This window comes from Malaclemys terrapin, chromosome 2 (genome assembly GCF_027887155.1).
Source record: "Malaclemys terrapin pileata isolate rMalTer1 chromosome 2, rMalTer1.hap1, whole genome shotgun sequence".
In the NCBI taxonomy this organism is placed as follows: Eukaryota; Metazoa; Chordata; order Testudines; family Emydidae; genus Malaclemys; species Malaclemys terrapin.
The window spans coordinates 116,996,274-117,013,670 of record NC_071506.1 but is presented as its reverse complement, the minus strand read 5'-3'; the positions used below and the strand labels follow the sequence as shown (position 1 = coordinate 117,013,670).

The 17,397-nt window shown below is 39.5% G+C and overlaps 1 protein-coding gene across 1 annotated transcript in view; it reads right to left on the bottom strand.

The window, feature by feature from the left end:
• The window catches only part of LYRM4 (LYR motif containing 4), a 146,481-nt gene that overhangs the window by 97,455 nt on the left and 31,629 nt on the right, over nucleotides 1–17,397 (bottom strand). The window contains 1 exon segment of the mRNA XM_054018535.1: nucleotides 6,106–6,226. Coding sequence (XP_053874510.1) covers nucleotides 6,106–6,226 — 121 coding nt within the window.

Here is a 17,397-nt window from a genome sequence, read left to right as displayed (position 1 = left end):
CTAAAATATTTTACCTGCCACGGCTGCAAATAAAACTAAGATTATTAAAACTGAAAGTTCAGAGGGGAAAAAAACCCGTATTTCTCTGTTATATTAGTTTGTGTCTGTATGATGATTGTTCCCCCCATATAGTCAGCCAGCCCCGTTTGTGTAAAACAACAGGAAAATGTGGTAAAACCACAAAAAATTGGCAGTGGGATCCAAAAGCAAGTGCAGTAGCTAAGCAAAATTTAGTTTTTGCTTTTCAAACTGACTACACTTCAAATTGTCTGCACCCCTCTAACAGTCTCTAAGAACCCGTGAACATTAAAAATAAAATGTTGAATACAACAGCACATACAGTACTAAAAGATTGCCATTTAACCAAAACACTTAGGAGGTGCTGAAAGAACGAAAAGATTCAAAATATTCTATGTTTCATTTTTTATGCTGGAGATATATTATTACTCATTCGTAATAATACTAGTGCGGTTCTAGTACATTCATCAGCCATAACTTCGGTGCTTGCATCCATAACACTGCTGAGGAGACATTTTGGCAATGACTGAGTCAAGAAGGTCAAGCACTCTGGATATGCCCTACTGCACTGGATAGAATGTAACTCAAAAACCAAACCATTAATCCAGGAGAATTGTTCTAACGGTAGAGTATACGCAAACAGAGGTTCTAACATGAAATATACTTGTCAACTAATTGCAGTAAATTGCAATGGAAAAACCAAGACTGTTACAAGATTAAGACAGGTGTGGCAAAACCACATGACTGGGAGATAGGAACTCCTGAGTTCTAATACAGGATCTGACAGTGACTTTGGCTGTATCACTCAACACTGCTTCAGTTTTCATCTCATGCTTACCAACCCCAAAGAATACTGCAAGGATTAGAAAAGGTTCATAATATGCTGTGAATGTGAAAAATATTTTAAGCATTTTGTACTTGGTATTATAAGCACAGCCCATTAAATAGAATTGTCATAGCTCATAAACGTTCTTCTTACAGTTCCATTCATATACATAAGAAAGGAAAGTCAAACAATTCAAATGATATTAAAGAGAGGAGTCATCACTGTCCATCTGTTCACTCAGAGCATGGCTATACCTGAAAGACAAGTTAGCACTAATCAGGGAAACCCTCACATAGTGCTCCTCCAGAAGTTTATGATGTATTGTTGGTCACCCTGCAAAAGAATCTTCTGTATAAAGCACAATTCTCCTCAGTTTGGACTACTTGAAAGAACAAGAAAAGCAATGAGGCGTCAAAACCTTTTTACTGAAGGGTATTTCAGTGATATGATGTCAAAACAAGAATGATTGGTACTGTAGTCTTCATATCTATTGGGAAATCCAGAATAATTCCTTCTTAAATGTAGAGCTAAAAGACTAAAGCCTTCCAGTTTCAGTCTAAGGCTAAAAAGAAGTATTTTGTAGGATGAAAACAAATAATAATAAATAGCTTTGTGTATTAAAATAGGCATTTAACCAAAACACACTGGTCCCATACAGATTTTCATTTTGATGCAGTGAAAATCAAAGGCTGTTGTGATGTCATTAAGAGAACTAGCTAGGACTTGAACACATACAACACAAATGAGCTTCAAAGTGGCTTGTATAAACCCTCAATCTAAACAAAAACAATATTTTTTTCAGGGCAGCGTCTCCAATCCCCCTCCTGTTCAAACAGTAGTAATAGTTCTTCAGAGAAGTCATGGGAGCATAAACAGAAACAGTTTGATAAGCGAGTGGCAGACACCATATCACACTAGTGGTGACAGTAGAACTCATTCTGTCTCAATAACCACATACAAAGGATTTTACATTAAAGTTACCCTGCTTGTCTAGAGCTGACTATATGCTGGCATTAACAACTGCAACTTTTCCACTCTTTTAATGATGACAATACGCTGGTCACAGTGTATAATCCCCTTCTCTGCTGTTAGCACACCAGATACAAGAAAAACCTCCATACCATGTGCTATGGGCAGAAAAGAATCTGTGATCTGCTCCCTCCATTACCCATCCTATTTTCAAATCAAACCAATAACTAGGAAAGTGTGGGAAGACAGAGGTTGAGATTAATGTTCCTCCATGCTTTTTAGCTTTATAAAGCTCCTTTTAAAACATTCAGGAAAATACTGTGGTAACTGACATGAAATGACAGTAATCTGTCACTATTTCACATTTCCCACTAGACTGATTCAAATTGTTATTTATGAACCTTATACTTCAGTGGTCACTTTGATGACTAAACCATAAATTAGCATGTAAATTTGATTTCACAGTAACAACAAATTGTCAGCAAGCTGGGATATTATTTAATTTCTATCGACATGCAATGAAAAAGTCAGCAACACCAGATGTGCTATATTATAATAAATCCCCAAACTTACAAAAATGCACACTACATCTAATATTTGCTTCATTGCTTTTGTGTTTAAAAACAAAAACAATTTATATATGTTTTAGGGTTGGTTTTAAATATAAACCCATTATTTTATGTCAGTTCACGCCATTAATTAAATTGTTCAATTAAAATAAGACTGAAAATAAACAATCAAGATGTTAGAGAAATGTGAGTCATGCAAAAATTGTGTTTTTCATGGAACAGATGATTGTAAGTGCAACACAGAATGGAAGAGACTCTAGGAGGTCTCTTGTACTTTCACCTAATTTACATGTGTACTTTAGGACAAGACAGAGACTTGTTTCATAATATTTTGAGCTTGCTTTATAGATGAAATGCTGCCAGCATTGAAGTATATAATTTGTTCCACAAAAGAACACTGACAATTTCTTTTGCTTATTTAGAAATACATTTTTCATTTGGTATAGAGACTAATTCAGCTTCAGTTATCTCAAATACCAACATTCAAAGCCCCCCAAAGCTCAGACATCTCTGAAATTCACTTGCTAAACTCATTTCCTTCTATTAGATTATGTTTTTAAAGAGAAGCCTCACCACATACCATCTGCTATTATTTTTATTCCAATAAAAATATATCTATATATAGATACATAGGCACCCTTTGACAGTCAGACTTAGAGAGATTCTATCTTGTCTAAAAGAAGAAAAAATCTAAAAGGGTGACCAAAGAAATGTTTAGATAAAATTAACACTTCCAAAATAGTGAAAATATTCCATATCTGACAAGAATTTTCCCTTCCATTTCTACAAAATCCCCTGCTTTTTAAATATATTTTCCCATGAAATTTTACACAGAGTGATCTCAAAATGCAATCGAATTAAAGACTTTTTTTGAACCAGGAGGTTGGCTTAGAACATGAAAGAAACCCCTTCGAGAGTAAAAGCGCTTAAAAGCTATAGACTTAGCAACTGACTTAGGTCTTCCTATAGCAAATGTAAAGGTGAAGATAGTCAAGACAAATTAAAGAATAAAATTGAGAAACAGACAAATGGTTTTGGAGAAGAGAAAAATATAGATCTCTAAATGATCTTACTGATTTACAATGCATTTAAGTTATGTGTATCAAACCATTACAAATTAAGAATATTTTAAAATTTAAATATAAAGAGGGAGATTTTCAAATGTGAAAATCCAAATTGAAAATCAGTGGGAGTTGAGTGTAAAGCTACAATTTAGTGGCAGAAGTCACTGCCCGTGGAGTCATGGAGTTGCGAGGTATCCCCGCCACCTCTGGCAGGCCCTGGAGCTCCAAGCTGCTGTAGGCGGCAGGGTACCCCACAGCTCCCGGCTACCGCAGGCAGTGGGGGCCCCGGAGCTGCCAGTGGTGGGGGAACCCCTGAGCTCCTGACCACCGCAGGCAGCGGGGAACCCCCTGAGCTTCTGGCCGTGGGGAATCCCCACAGCTCCTGGCTGACACCAGAGGCGGGGGAACCCCACCGGCAGCGGGGACCTCCTGGAGATGCAGGCAGCAGGGGTACCCTGCAGCCCCAGTGTAGCTGCCCTGCTTCAGGCAGTGTGGGGACCTGCAGATCCCCATTTTGTCAGGGATATTTTTAGTAAAAGTCACAGACAGGTCACGGCTTCTGTGAATTTTTCTTTTTTGCCTGTGGCCTGTCCGAGACTTTTACTAAAAATATCCATGACAAAATCTTAGCCTTACCTATGTGCCATTTGTGCCTATGGAAATTTCCCTACAGGTGGAATTGTGTCTTTATATGCCTGAGCCATTTTCACTGGGATCTGCATGTTCATAGCTGAAGACAAAATATGGCCCTAGAGGATTATTTCTAGATTAAATTAATTTTTTGTGAATATTTCAGAGCAACAAGGTGAACAATATTAATGGATTAAAATGGTTCTGTTGATGTCATGACAACAGTCATAACCATGTTCTGAGTAAACTTTAAACACATGTTTTCAGAGATCCAAACAAAGACTGGATGTTCGTGCTGTGACAATGTCACTTAAAAAAATATAACAACTGTATTTGCTAGTGGCTATCTGGTCCCTATTATTTTATAAACAGGACCAAAAGAGATAGTGGGAATGCAGAACAGAGATTAACCGAACTTTCCACTGTTATCTCCCTGCTCCTTTTTTTTTTTAGGCATCAAAACAACAAAAGTACACATTGAAGGACCTAACCAATTTTGTGTGTTCTTTCACCAGCTAGGTTAGAAAAAGTGCTTTCTTCCTTTCCCCACCATGTCAACTGACATGAAATAAAACCCAAGAGCCAATTCTGCAAAGCCCCATTGAGATTTTGGAGGACTGGTCACATAAATATTATATGGTTGAAGTACAGGACTCAGAATAAGGAGAGCTGGGTTTTATTCCAAGCCCTGTAACAGACATACTGTGATACTTAGACCAAATCACTTAGGAACAAATTTTCCCAAGAATGGCCTCTAAACATAATTGCCTCAATTTGAGGACATTGCACTTGACATTGGTAGAACCTGAGCACCAACAGTTCCACTTAGGTTAATGGGACCAGTGAAAGTGGGGTTATAGGTGTGTCAAGTTGGATACCTAAATGTTAAGGCATCCAAAATTAGAAGACACTTTTGAATTTGAACTAGTTGTGGCTTCCTGGCGCCAAACAGCAGGAAATATGAGTGGGACACCTTCCCCCCCATGCTTTTAAAGACCAAACCTTCTTTCAACAAATAATATTAAAGGTATTCTTCTGCTGTTATTGAATGGTTAATGGTTGACTCCACTTAGCAAGCGGTCTTCCAGCTTTTTAATTTAGGGCTGTCCTTTGGCTCCATAAAGCCCGCAGCCTCAGACCCTCCCTAAAAATAAATTTGGGAGAAATAAATTTGAAGAACAATCTCAGCTTTTGCGTGAAATAAAAATCTTTCTAGCCCCTTTCCTTGCAAAGAAAGCCAACAAAATGTAAACAAATGTAAAACAATCATGAGGCTTGAAAGAAAATTGTAAGCTAGGCTCCATTTCTGAAGTAAGAGGCTAGGGGGAACTTAAAGATAAAACTTCTTAAAATACATTATGTATAAAATTAATCAGTTAAGTTTGATGTGTGTTCCAAAGAATCATCTCGCTACCCTCCTTAGCCCTGTGCACAGTGGTGTGAACACAGTGGACAGGAATCAATAATATCCGGGGTGCAAACAAGCAAAAAATATTTTCACAAACTTATTCAAAAATGTTAAGATTGGATATGCTTCTGTTTCTACACCCTACTGGACTGTGCTTCAAATTGGACAAAAACAGAGTAAAGAAAGCTTAAGCTACTGGCACTCCCCTGAGCATATTAACATGCCAGTGATGAGGGAAGGAAGAAAAGAAGGGATGAGGAGATGGACATAGAGCAAGAGAAAACACAACACAGGGAAAAGCAAAGACAAAACACATGGCAACAGAGGACTGAAGAGCAGAAAAAAGAGGGACAGCAAAGGAGTTTAGAGAACAGTATGTAGAATCCCATTAGTACTAATGGGACTCATGTTTAAATCCTTCCAATCAAGGAGAACTGAATACTGTGCCAGTCACTCACTCCCTCACTCTGCCTCCCCACCATTTGTGAACAATAATACTTGTACAGGATCTCTCTCCCCATTCCGTAAACTGGCATGGGACTTATACCCTTAGGGGAGAAGAACATGTCATTCAGCATTTTACAATTCTTAAGTAAAAGAGATGAACTAAAGTATGCTTACCTGCCGATGAATAATCTCTAGGTTTGTTCTTGCTTTATTCACTAGTGTTTGTATTTCTTCTGAATCCTTTAAATGTTTGTTTTCTCTGAAGGCATCTCTTATCCTTCTGATGGCATATGTTCTAGACATTATTAAAAAAAGCATCCGTAAGTGTTTTGACATCAAAACAATTTTTAAAGTGTTTGGCTACTGAAGTAAATGCTGTTGAGGATATTTACAAACAGCTGTACACACTAATCGTCCATTTATCTGCTTCAAACTTTATATTCTCTCTCTCTGTTCAGGTTAAATCCCATCATGCCCTAGTAAATACTATAAAGCAATGGTCAGGGCCTTGAACTGTAGAACCAGTTTTACTAGAACTTAATGTGGAAGAACTTTGTGCCTCATATACTTCAATTTTCTTCATGTCTACGTCATCTCTGAGATGTATAAACATTCCTCTATGCCAACAGACTGGGAATGTTATTGTAGATTATAAACATATTGTGGAATCACAAATAAACTGTAGAATTACTCCTCTACACACCCTTACCTAATGTGTGGAAAGAAAGATGGTGGTTTCATCACTGGAAACAGAATCATTAACAACACCACAGAGAAACACAGAAAGCCCCATGTTGTCTAAACTTTCTTCACCAAGGCAGTTTTTGTTTGTTTGTTTGTTTGTCTGTTTTCTTTAAAGTTAAGTACAACTACCTGGAGGATCTTATTACATGCTCTCTGTTTACTTTTTTTAATACTAAAGGTCTCCTTGTAACAATATGAGTAGCCACAAGAAAAGTCCAATCATTATTGCTTTGCCTGTTACTGCTATTAAGATGCAGCACTGCTTGGCACTACAAAGAAAAAGCCTGAAGTAGCACAATAGCACTACTTCTGCTGGAGGCTAGTTATGAGTGCTACAGAGCACAAGGATATTTCAATCATCTCTTTTCTTGTCATATGAACCACAAGAGTGATTTGAATCAGTGCACTGATTCTTGTTCCTGGCATTCCAAGGGTCATCAGGCACAATGCTAACCACTGCATACATCAATTTGTAACCTGAAAGTCACCAAAGGTGAGCTGTTGAATCAGCCATTCAAAAAGGTGTTTTATTTTTCTCAACGTGCATTTTGCTTTCCACTCGAGGAACAGTGCCCCTAGTCCCACTAACATGTGGGAAAGAGGATGTGGCCTCCACCCTTGCAAGGCACCATAGAAAAGTGTCCAAAACTTTAGGTCCCAAGAACCATTAGAAACACAGATTAGAATTCTCTCTCCTTATTTAAAAGCCAACAAATAATCTTGGTACAATCTGCAATGAATCCCTAACAAACACTAGATGGATTTCATTTTTGTTAAAATACACTCCCAATTGACAGTAGATATTTTTATGAGAGGCCAGCTTATAAAAGGTATTTGGTGCATGCTGATCCTTTTCAGGTATCTTTGTAATTCACACTATTATTGTCTATCACCATTTAAAATGCCTCACACCAATAAAAAGAACAGGAGTACTTGTGGCACCTTAGAGACTAACAAATTTATTAGAGCATAAGCTTTCGTGGACTACAGCCCACTTCTTCGGGTTCTTTTTGCGGATACAGACTAACACGGCTGCTACTCTGAAACCTATAAACATATCACACCAATAAACACATTTATCTCAAACTTAAACATTTTGCTCAGAAAGAAAAAAAACAATGAAAACCACTCCAATAGCTTAATATTTTCAAAGATTACTTTTCATCTCATACAAAAGTGAAAAGCAAGCTTCAGGTCCAACATGAAACTGTTGGAAATCTGATCATTAACCCCTTCCTCCACCCCAAATATATATATCTAGAGAGAGAGCAAAGAGAATATTCTTAAGAAAAAAGATTAACAACCTGCTTCACTACCATACCATTAGATGGTGCCATCCAGCTCTTAACGCAGTTTCCATGAGGTAAGTGACATATTTTTGTAAGAGCTCATAAATAATACATTTCAATCACAGGAACCAGGGGTGCTTATGGAGTGCTACCCTGCTGCCACAAACCAGCAGATGGTGTGTGCTTTTAATTAGGGCCTGTTCACCTATAATGTGACATGGATGTGTGTGTAGTTAATAGAATTTATTAAATATGGAAGCTCATTCTTATTTGCAGCTGGTGTCCTAGAAAGATTTTGAGGGGAAGCTGCTTAGTTATTCTGGGGCAGACAACCAAAAAATGTTGAGATTTCGTTTAATTTTGTTGCTTGATAATGAATGACTGGATAAGGAAAATGCTCTTCATCCGGGGTGCGTGTGTGTTTAAATATACTCTTATATTTCTTAAAAAAAAAAAAATCAGTGGCTGTTTCCTGGAAGATATACAATCCTAACGTCCTTTCTTCCTTTTTGGGAGGTATAAGGTAAACATAGTTTCCAAACCAAACCTATTCCACTCTTCCAACATTTGTGTTAAAAAAAAAAAAGTTAACATATATTTTAGCCCTTCTCAATGTAACATCTTCTACAAAAGATAAAAACTGATTGTTTTGTACAGCCTCAGTTCTGAATCTTTATCCTCTTCTCATGCTTCTAGGTCTTAACAATGCTTATACAAAAAGCCACCAGTAACACTATGGCTGCAGTACCTCTGCAGGTCTCTGAACAACAGAGCCCTCTTAAAATTATAGCAACTCACATACTGTACGTAGCAAGAAACAAGGATATGCAGAAACATGGATAGCATATGCCCTCTCTTGCACACACTTGTTTTTCTCTTGAGAATAGCTACTCCAAGGAAATCCCTTTGTTTGGCTCATAGTGAGTTGCAGACTGACTACTAATTATCATGATTACATTGATTCTCAGCACAGCACAAATTCATCTGTATTCTCATATGGTACAGGATTTACAAGTGAGAGGGTAGAGTATCTGTATATCCTTTAATAAATAATAATAAAAATAAACTCATCCAGGCATAATAGTTATTTGTAGATATAATACCTTACACCTTTTGCTCCTGTTGATTCAAATGGGTCTTGCAGTATGTGCTACATTGTCAGCCAGAGCAAGCAGGTTTCAGAAATGACACAGTTGCTGCAACAAAAATAGCAAGCTAACTGCAGTGCAATCTCTTGCATTAAAATTATCATAATGGGTGTTGGAAACCATCACAACAAATTAATGCAAAAGGCCAGGAGAACAAGAAACAAAAAATATTGGGGGGGGGGGGGAAGCAGAATTTGTCCACAGCAATTGCTGAGAGTCTATTCTAGGTAAATTACACAAGGACAGAATTTTAACTCTCCCCTGGAGTCTTTTTGGGATGTCCTTTATGGCCAGATTTTTAAAGCTCTGATTTTTGCCCATGCCCTACAGACCACTGAAATATTAAGCCTGATGCTTTGGGGAGCAATGCTGCTTTACTACTCACACTGTTGTCCTTAGCCTGGTTACTGCTTGCAATTTTATTATGTTTTTACCTTTGGGAAACTCATACCCTCCTCCCCCTCCCTGAACTACTTATCCTCCAGGAGCGAATCTCCACTACAGATGGCCACTTTAGAAGAGCTGGTTGGAAAATACCAATTATTTTTTGTGGGAAATTTCAACCTTTTTTTGTTTTTGTTTTCAAAATTTCCCGCATAAAAAGTTTGTTTTTGAAGTAAAACTGAAACTGAAATGAGTTTTCAGTTAAAACATTTCAATCAGCTCTAATGCTCACAGAAGGGAAAAATTACATAACTTCAATGCAGAATTAGAAGGTATTTTCATGCAGAAATTTCGGTCGCTCACTTCCCCTCACAGTTTGTTGGGGAGCCCTTCAGAGAGAGCGTTTATCATACACCTTGATGATTATTGTTCTGCCTTTTTGAGGCATTCGTTTGTCAACCATTCTGTTTTCCTGGGGATGTCTTCTCTTTCTGCCATATCAGGAACTGATTGGAAGGTTACGCACTGGGGTACTGCATAACTACCAGAATTCATGCTCTTACCTCACACCACTAACTAAAAATAACCTTTTTAGAGCTTGGGAAGTTGCACCAACATGTCAGGACCAAGCAATGAGAATTATGAAAAAAGATTTCTTTAGAGAAGTAGAATTACAACATATGTAATTTTTCCTTAACCACTTCTGTATAGTTCTTTGAGATCCTTGACAAAGAGGTATTATATTAGTGAAAAGTATTTACTAACAAACAACCAGCAGCAGCGGAAACTCAATCTACACTTCCAGGAATGGGAAAAAGTAGGAGACTATGAAAGCAGTTTTCAGGTAATTTTTCAGTGTCTTATTGAAATCATTTTATCATCCAAGTGTAGCACCATTTTAACAGAAACTGTCCTCCCTTCTACTTTACTGCAGATATTGTCTGGAATTGTTGAACACATACAGTTAGTTGGTAACCACAAACCCAGAATAAAAATGTGTATTAAATGTAGTCCCTGTGCTCTATTCTGCATGCACACCTTCCCTGAACCACCTTCTGCGATCTCTGCTTATCTGCATCTGTCATGCAATTAACATCCAATTAAACCAAAAGTATAATGTAGATGGTTAATAGTTTCAGTACAGAGATTTGAGGCCAAAGGCACTGCAGCTACATGGCTACACAAAGTGTTAATCAGGTAGCAGCTGCACATAAGTAGAAAGCATCGAAGGTGGTTGGGGTTAATGTGGAAAACAGTTCCTGTGCAAATGCATTTCAAGATACAATGTCATAGGCAATGGGCACTAGCTACCAGCTTTTCAAATCTTGGACAGTACTGGTCAAAAACACTAATAAAAACAATAGTTTTCTCCTAATGCACACAAATTTACCATAAAACTAACTTTTAAAACTTCGGCTTTTGCTATTCCCTAAAATGCAGCTCAAGTATCCTTCAATTTTATTAGGGTTACCATTTGTCCGGATTCTGCCGGACATGTCCGGCTTTTTTGAGTTAAAAATAGCGTCTGGGGGGAATTTGTAAATGTCTGGATTTCCCCCCCATGCAGAGAGCGCGCGGCTGACAGGGCAGCCGGCTGGATCATGCCACTCGCACGGGGCTCTGGCAGCCAGAGCCCCTGCTCCGCTTCCCCCTCCTCTCTTCTGCAACTTGAGATCACTCCCCTCCTCTCTCCCCCTCCCTGCATTCGCAGATCGCCGGCCGGCCGTTCGCCTCGGGCCTCCGGCAGTCTGGAGCTCCTGCCCCTACTCCTACTCCCCCTCCCCTGCTGCCCAGCGGGCCGCTCCGCAGCACTCTGTTCTGAGTGGCACGGTAAGGGGGCCAGGGGGTGAGAGAAGGGGCAGGGAGGTTCTGGAGGGGGCAGTCAAAAGACAGGGAGCAGGGTTGGATGGGTCGGGAGTTCGGGGGGGGGGCTGTCTGGGGGTTGGGGGTGTAAGGTTTTGGGCAGTCAGGGTACAGGTAGGGTCCTAGGGGGGCAGTTAGGGTGGGGGGGTCTCAGGAGGGGGCAGTTAGGGGACAAGGAACAGAGAGGTTTAGGTAGGGGGTGGGGTTCTGGAGGGCAGTTAGGAGCAGGGGTCCCAGGAGGGGGCAGTCAGGGGACAGGGAGCAGAGGGGTTTAGATGGGTTGGGAGTTCGGGGGGGGGGGGGGGGCTGTCCGGGGGTGGGGAGTGGTTGGATGGGGTGTGGGAGTCCCTGGTGTCTATCTGGGGGTGGGGGTGTGGATAAAGGTTGGGGCAGTCAGGGGACAGGTAGGGGGTAGGGTCCTAGGGGGCCAGTTAGGATGGGGGGAGGGTCTTAGGAGGGGGCAGTTAGGGGACAGGTAGGGGCTAGGCTTCTAGGGGGCCAGTTAGGATGGTGGGAAGGTCTCAGGAGGTGGCAGTCAGGGGACAAGGAGCAGGGAGGCTTAAGTAGGGGGTGGAGTCCTGGGGGGCAGTTAGTGGCAGGGGTCCCAGGAGGGGGCAGTCAGGGGACAAGGAGTAGGGGGGAGGGTTGGGGGTTCTGAGGGGGGCAGGAAGTGGGAGGGAGTGGAAGGGGCAGGGGCAGGGCTAGGGCAGGACGGGGGGGGGGCTCCTCCCGTCCTCTTTTTTGATTGTTTAAATATGGTAACCCTAATTTTACTGTGTGTCAATTCCTCTCAAAATAGCAACTTCCAAGGAGTGAAGTCTGAACCATTGCCTGCTATAGAAATACTGAAATTGCAACAGGTATAGATCAGAAAATAATTGCTGTTTTGGGATTCAGATATTCTTATTAGAAAATACTTATGCAAGGTCAAATTTACATATATAAAATCACTGCAGTTTTTCTTTAAGTCTTAGGTACAAAAGATAAAAGAACTATTTGTTAAAATGGAGTGCAAAAAATGAGTTGAAAACACTGTGCATAGGCACACTTGTTTTCACTACACAGCACTTTTCCTTCAAAATAATTCTGGTCAAGTAATAATGTTAGAGAGTCTCAACATTTTGCATTTATCAATACTCAAAACATGCTAATGGTTTAAGTCATCTTCCAAAGGAGGCCTTATAAATGTGCTGACATTTCCCCATATCTATTATTGTGAACAAAAATAATGTCTTAATGGAGCATATCACAGTTATAAGCCAACAGACTGCTAAAGATAATGGCACAGCTATTACAGATTGTTATTTAGGATGATCCAAAACACTGGGGCAGAAGCAGTGATACAGAATCCGAACAAACAAAAGAGACAGATCACATGGGAAGAGGCCTGAAGGTTAGAGAGTACTGAAGGCTTCATCAATATATGAAAAAAAGAGAGAACACAAAATTACATTTCTCTATCAATTAAAGTTGTGGTGAATAATAAGTTATGTACTGTAGTATCTCACGTATAGGAAATCCACTCTGGCGAACAATTATAAAATAAAAAGATTTTCCAATTCTTTCATGCTTTGACTTAGGGAGACGAGGCGCAGTGTGATGTAGAGAGAGGATGAAACATTTACTAATTCAGAAAAGTCTCCCTTCTAAAAAAACTACTGTTAACTTCTTCCATTTATAGTTTGATTCTCTTCTTCCCCCTCACTGATACCTATGGTCTTGATATACTAAAAGTACTAGCTGCCAGGATCTCAGTTCATATGGGCAAAACATGAACTGGAGGGAATTTGCTCAGCTATATTTACATTCTAGAACAACATCTAGTTCAAAAACTGAAAGCCTCAGGGACAAAAAGTCTGCTGAAGATTCATTTTAAGTTACCTGAAACTTTTATTGCTTGGCCAGATATCAGTGCAGACTTGAAATATAACAAATTACTCCAAAGGAAAGGAATATTTCTTTTTAATATGTTTTATATTTCATAATTCTTTAAAGTCTCATTAGAAGTCACCAGCAAGGGTCAAACAGAAACTTTTAACAAACAAATATAACAGTTACCCTATGCAGACATTTTAATGTAAAGTTAAATTTGAGAACTTAATATAAACAGAATCCTAGTCAGGCCAGTAACCATATCTAGCTCTCCCCAAGTACTCATACTTCACAGTTAGGGATGGCGTAGTGTCTTGTGGAATTTAATCCAGGAGCGAACAGAATGGTGTAGGTGTAATGTTGTTTTATTATTATTTATTATTAGCAGAGCTCCAGCTCACAAAGCTTCCACACTAGACAAACTTCTAACAGTGCCGGGGCTCTCAAATTACAATACAGTAAAGATATCTGGCTGTAATATAAAAGTCCAGGTCTACTCATTGAACAAAGACTTGGGGAAAAAAATCCTCTTTTGACCAGTACATGGATAAATTTATATGGCAAGTTTGGGGGTTTCATCTAAAATAAAATCAGCATCAGTTTCTAGTCCTTGTAACTGCGAAGATATGTGGATTGTAAACGTGGACTGTAAATCAATGCATGAGAGCCTTCCTGAATTTACTAAGAGATGACACCTTCAGTGCCTTTTTTTTTTTTTTTTTTTTGGCTGCTCCTGCTGGGAAGGTTCAGAGGAGCAGCAAAGACAAGCACTGCAAATATTTCATAGAAGAACAGGCTGGGAAAGGGGTAAAGCAGAGAATACCTGATTCCTCACAGCAGCCATGAGATGGAGTGGGAGATAAGTGACAGACTTGCACCTTCATTCTTTGAGCAACAAAGCATTTAGTTTTTCAGACACCTACCAGCCAGAGGTAGACATCAAAGACAAAGTCCCTAGGCCAGGCCCAGGGGGGGCAAAACCCTGGTAGGCATCCCAGCATCTTTCTCCCTCCATCTTTTCAATCTATTCTGGTCAGTAGTTTTAGAACTCCAAACCTCTCCTAAAATGTCTTGCTTTTGGGTGATTGGTGGTGAAATCTGTCTACAGAACATCATTTGAAAGAATGCTTGGTCAAAAAACAAACAAACAAAACCCTCTCCCCTTCTAATGGTAAGCTAGTATCAAATACTAGATGATCAATAGGATATTAAGAGATGTATTTGATGCACATTACATCATAAATCGAGACCCACTATATATCATAATATGCATCAATATGACCGAATTTACGTAGCAAATGCTAACAAGTTTGAACATAAGAACAGCCATACTGGGTCAGACCAAAGGTCCATCTAGCCTAGTATCCTGTCTTCTGACAGTGGCCAATGCCCGGTGCCCCAGAAGGAATGAACAGAACAGAATCAAGCGATCCATCCCCTGTTGCCCATTCCCAGCTTCTGGCAAACAGAGGCTAGGGACACCATCCCTGCCCATTCTGGCTAATAGCCATCTGAAAACTAAAAACCTTCTGATTTCTAAAGCAAATCTTGTTACTTTATTATGTTCTATTTCTCAGGTTTATTCGATCAATTAAAAAGTTTGAACTTTTAAAAGTATCCTGCCCAAGTTGAGAGAGCAAAAAAAGAAAAGTGAGAAGACTTTTCTAACATTTATATTTTTATAGCACCATAACTCTGAAACAGCTTCCCTGAATTTTCTTTTATTTTTCTAAAAAACTGAAAACTCCTCCTCCTACTTGAACAAGTTCAGTGTCTGGCGAACCCAGGGGAAGGACTATTTTTTTAGGCTAAATGGTTGCCTGTTTTCAATTTCAATAAAGAGAGCACCAAATACTATCTGATCAATACTGCCCATTCTATTCATAGCTGGACTGCTCCAATTTGGGGAATCCTCTGAAACAACTTCTAAAACATAAATTGTTGATTGCTATACTTAATTATTTTTAAAGAATGAAATTATCACTGAACTAAGACTAAGCATAAAAAGTTTCAGCACAAAGAGAGTGCTTTTGAGATAGTTAAAATCGAGAAACTAGGAAATAAAATTTCAGAATAGAAGGACTCCTTTAATTTTAATTGGAGTTGCTACTGTAACTCTGTATTGTAAAGGTGGAAAAGAAAAATGCTTTACCAGCACAGGACCCAAGTGAACATGTCATTCAGTTAATGAGGCACCAGTCTGGGAACTGCTGCAGGGGCTAGAAGTACAATTTGCCACAGATGAAAAGTGTCCTTATGGCCTGAAATGACAAATAGCTCCAAACTAAGGTTTCATTGGCACAGATGCTGACAGGGCATGGGATAGCTTAGTGGTCTAATTATCAGGTGTGGAATATCTAGAGTCCTGGAACTACAAGTTCAAATCCTGGTAAGACTGATTCGTCCCTTCATCCTTCTGAGGCACAGGAATTAATATCATTCAGTTTGCATGTTCATCTTTCCGATGAGTCCTTGAAAACAGAGGTCCAATCTGCTGTACATTGTCATTAAAAATTCCATTATGCTTTTTGTAAGAACAGAATTTTACCCGGATGTCAGACAAAATTTTCCTCTTCCACAGTTGCATACTCTGCGCTGCCAGCTGCCACTCTCCATCCTAGAGGTGGCTGCATTTCAGCGGTGATTTATAAACATCATATAGCTGGTAAAGCTCTTTGGGATACTTTGGGATGAAAGGAACTATGTAACGTAAAATAATAACATAACACATTTCATAGTCTGCTCACAGACATCATGCAAAAATTTATTTGGAGGAAGGGAACTTCTCCTCAAACTCCTTTCTCCTGTCCCCTCCCATCCTACCCTCTACCCCCGACCTTAAAAATCAGACAATGAGCAGAGATGAAAAATCATGGAAGCATGCCCTTTGGAATGGTGGCCAAAGCATGAAGGGGCATACAAATGTTTAGCATATCTAGCGCGTAAATACCTTGCAATGCCGGCTAAAAAAGTGCCATACAAATGCCTGTTCTCACTTTCAAGTGACACTGTAAATAAGAAGCAGGCAGCATTGTCTCCTGTAAATGTAAACAAACTTGCTTACCTTAGCGATTGGCTGAACAAGAAGTAGGACTCGTATGCTCTAAAGTTTTACATTGTTTTGTTTTTGAATGCAGTTATGTAACAAAAAATAAATCTACATTTGTAAGTTGCACTTTCACGATAAAGAGATTGTATTACAGTACTTGTATGAGGTGAATTGAAAAATACTATTTCTTTTGTTTATCAGTTTTACAGTGCAAATATTTTTAATAAAAATAATATGAAGTGAGCACTGTACACTGTGTATTCTGTAATTTAAATCAATATTTGAAAAAGTAGAAAAACATCCAAAAATATTTGATAAATTTCAGTTGGTAGTCTATTGTTTAACAGTACAATTAAAATTGTGATTAATTTTTTGAGTTAATCGTATGAGCTAACTGCGATTAAGTGACAGCCCTAATTATCACCAGCTATGTAAGTTAGGGAAGTATTTTATAGACAGAAGAACTGAAGCACAAAAAGGTTATTACAGTAACTCCTCGCTTAACGCTGAAAAATGCGACTTAAGCGAAACGATGTAAACTAATCCAATTGCCTCATAAGAATTAATGTAAATGAGGGGGTTAGGTTCCAGGGAAATTTTTTTCACCAGGCAAGCAGGAGGCTCCCGGGAGCAGCTCCAAGGCAGAGGGCAGGAGCAGCACATAGCAGTGGAGGGAGGGACAGCTGAACTGCCGGCTGCCGCACAGGGAACTTAGGCTAGCGGGGAGCTGATGGGGGGCTGCCGGTCCATCCTGGTTCCAAGCCCCCACCAGCTAGCTCCAATGGGCTGCTCTTCCTGCAAGCAGTGGACAAAGCAGGCAGCTGCCAAAGAACGTTTTATAACAGAGCATTGCACAACTTTAAATGAGCATGTTCCCTAATTGATCAGCAACATAACAATGAAACGTTAACCAGGATGACTTTAAGTGCAGCACATGTTAACCAGGACGACTTTAAGTGAGGCGTTACTGTATTTGTCCATGGTCACACAAATGAATCAGTGGCAGGGCTAGGACCAGAACCCTGACTTGTGACTATATCCCATGTTCTAACTGCTGGTCCTTGCCCCGCACGTCCAGACTAAAAGGGTTAACCATTCAAATTCGTATCCACATATT